General features: G+C 44.1%; 1 protein-coding gene across 1 annotated transcript in view; it reads right to left on the reverse strand.

The window, feature by feature from the left end:
• Positions 1 to 7: 7 nt before the first annotated feature.
• LOC103396172 (rab effector MyRIP-like) overlaps positions 8 to 3,022 on the reverse strand; it is a 5,559-nt gene continuing 2,544 nt past the window's right edge. The window contains exons 6-7 of the mRNA XM_025052420.1: positions 2,256 to 2,947; positions 8 to 2,056 (exon numbers count right to left, since the gene is read on the reverse strand). Coding sequence (XP_024908188.1) covers positions 290 to 2,056; positions 2,256 to 2,947 — 2,459 coding nt within the window. The 3' untranslated portion in view covers positions 8 to 289. The remainder of the gene's footprint in view (positions 2,057 to 2,255; positions 2,948 to 3,022) is intronic.

Genomic DNA, 3,022 nt, shown 5'->3' on the forward strand with positions numbered 1-3,022 from the left:
GTTAGATGTTACTAATTAAAAGATGTGAAGACGTGTTTCCCACTTGTCTCCTACGTCCTTGACGAGTTCTATCATTGTCATAAAGTCTTTGCCAAGTCAGGACTGTGAGGTGTCTCTGTCTCCCTACCCTCTTGTCTCTTCTTCTAGGTTCATCAATTTCATCACAGTAGACAGAGAACATTGAGAAACACTTCAGTTCAACAGATTCATGGTGGGTATTTGATGGTTTGTTAAGTGATAAGTTATGGAGGGACAATATTAATAATGAACCATTTTGAGAAATAAAAAGTTACGTTACTGCTGTGACTTGTTGGAGCTCAACCGCTGTAGGAAAACCCTCCTGTGGCAGAGACGTTCTCTGCTCTTCAAAATGTCCTTGCATGTCTGTACCCACACAGTGTTCCTCGGCTGCATCATCCTGTGTTCTCATCAGTTCGGCCTCTGTCTCCATTTCTTTGCTTCTATCCATGATGTCTCTTTCTCTTCTATTAAATCTCTGCTCTAGGACATTTCTTCGGTCTCGGTGGCCGTCTACTCTTTCCTCCTGCTTGTTTTTATTTTCACCGGTCACTTCCTCAGTCTCTTCCTCTGTAGAAACATCTACTGATGGCATGTCGTTGTCTCCACCCTGAGCCCTTTCATCTTCTCCTGCGTGTTTTTGTGCATTACCAGTGCTTTCTTTTACGTCACCTTTTTGCTCGTCTTTTGTTTGACTACTTTCAGCTGATTCCTGATTGCATCCTTTCCCCTGCATGTTCTCTAAAGTCAACGTCAACATGCTGCTGATAATCCTGTCCAGTTCAGCGTCTTCATCTTCACTGCTTGTTGCCGATCTCCATTTCTCTTTTCGGAGTTCCTCCTTCGATGACTTTTCTTGTTCATTATACTCTGACTTCAACATGATCTCTTCTCTTTCTTCTCCTTCTTTTGCATTTCCACTCCCATCTTCACATACATGTTCCGTCTCAGACTTTTCTAAATAATATTTTTCTGGAGATGTTTCTTCGGTTTTGCTATCCGTCTTGATTCGATCATCCGTGACATTTTTAGTTGCTGCATTTTCACTGCACCACTTTTCATTTGTGTCTTTTGTTTCCTCCATGAGGTCAAACATTTGCACGTCCAAGTCAGCAAACGATTTTCTCTGCTCATCTCCAATCTCACCTTCTTCTGAGCTGGTGCTGCTTCCTGCTCTCTTCACCTTCATTATTTCTTCTTCCTCATTTATTGTAACTCTGTCAAGCTCCTCATCTGTGGATGAAAACTGAGCGGTGCTGACGAGACTGACCAAATCTCGTAGCTGAGCAGATGTGTGTCCCTGTAACTTCCACAGGATGTCCTCCTCTGTCCCTCGCTCCCTGTCTCCACGTCTTCCCGCCCTGTCTAACTCATCCTCCGTAGAAGAAAACTGAGATGCTTTTACCTGGTTGGCTAATTTACATAATTCCACAACCATCTTGTCATGGCGTCCATCCTCATCATCCACGTTCTTTTTTTCAGTTCCGACTCTGTCTAGTTCATCTTCTGTAGATGAAAACTGTGTTGCCTTCACTTCCTTTTCCAGTCGACAGAGTTTGAAGGTCAGTCCCTCACTCCTCTCCTGCTCTTCCTCATCTATTTCCACCTTAATATTTTCATCCAGTTCTACTTCACTCTGGTCAGGTTCATCTAAATCATAGGTAGACAAAAAATAAGCCAGTCGGGATTTCTCAATGAGTTTATAAAACCTGCACTTCAACTCTTCATCTATGTCTAGATCTCCTTCTCTTTTTGGTTCATCCTCCATTCTGTCATCATCAATTTCCGTTTTCCTATCTTCCTCATCAACGTCTTCCCATCTTTTGTTTCTCTCTTCATTGTCTTCCTTTGGTGCCTCCCAGTCTCTGTCCGGTGGCTCCTGTGGTTTCAGTCTGTTCTCTTTGTTCGTGTCAGTCATTCCAGGCCCAGTCAGGTCACAGTCGGGTTCAGGTACAGGTGTGGTGCCTTCAGAGGTCAAAGTATCAGATGTTGCCGCATCAGGAGAAGACTGGGAATGGGCGTTGTTTTTGATTGAATCCTGTGAAAACAAATTAGTCAACATTTTAATTATATGTCGTGTTTTTTTTACGAGGAAGTTACAAATAGCGTAAAATTTAGGGTGGAAAGTCAATACTTGACTTTTCCTAAACCCTGACAGAAGCCAGTTTGGGACTAGACTAAGAATCCTATATTGTCACTGGTGTTTGAGAATAAACTACAAATGTTCAGTTTCTTACCACTGCATAAGTCACTGGTACTTTGTTCTTCCTGCTTTTTCGTTTCTCTTTCCATGATTTCCTCACTTTTCCAACTTCAAGCTCACGTCCTACTTTGCCCATTTTGTCCTCAGTATCTTCCACTTCCTCAGCAGTGAAGTGGACATCGATGATACTCGTCCTTCTGGATGCTGACGGTCGCCTGAGCTCTACAGGCACCTTCCTTTGAAAAAGGGCCAGCAGGGCCTTGTTAACTTTCCTGTTGCCCTCTGAGTCTGACAGCAGATCGTCTCTACTGCTCCCACAGCTCGTTCGCGGTGAGTGGACGCTCTCCAGATTGTCCTGCAGCGCGAAGTTACTTCCTGTCATCTTCCTATGGATCTCCTGAAGGGCGGCCCCCCAGGAAGTGTCAGGATGGAGTTGGGTCTCATTGTCAGAATCCATGCCTTCGTAGGCGGACACCACTCCAGACTCTCTCTCCAAAGCACTGTAGACCTGACTCTTCCTCTTGGTCAGCAGGCTGGGATGAGACCCCTGAGCACTCTGTAGGGCAATCCAGTTCCCGTCTGGGCTTTTCAGAACTGATGACACCCCTTCCCCAGTTGTGCAATTACAGACACCCATAGAATCAGAAACAGACAAGCAGAGTAAACCTGTCAGATTCATTAAATACAAAAAAAAATTCTTTCTGTCAGGACTGCACAGAAACGACTGAACGACAAATTATTCCTAAATGTCAGAAGTTTTTTTCCCCTCCACTTTCTACAGTTTAAGGAGGAGCAGAAAGT

The sequence above is a fragment of the Cynoglossus semilaevis genome, chromosome 20 (genome assembly GCF_000523025.1).
Source record: "Cynoglossus semilaevis isolate Cse_v1.0 chromosome 20, Cse_v1.0, whole genome shotgun sequence".
NCBI classification, from domain to species: Eukaryota; Metazoa; Chordata; class Actinopteri; order Pleuronectiformes; family Cynoglossidae; genus Cynoglossus; species Cynoglossus semilaevis.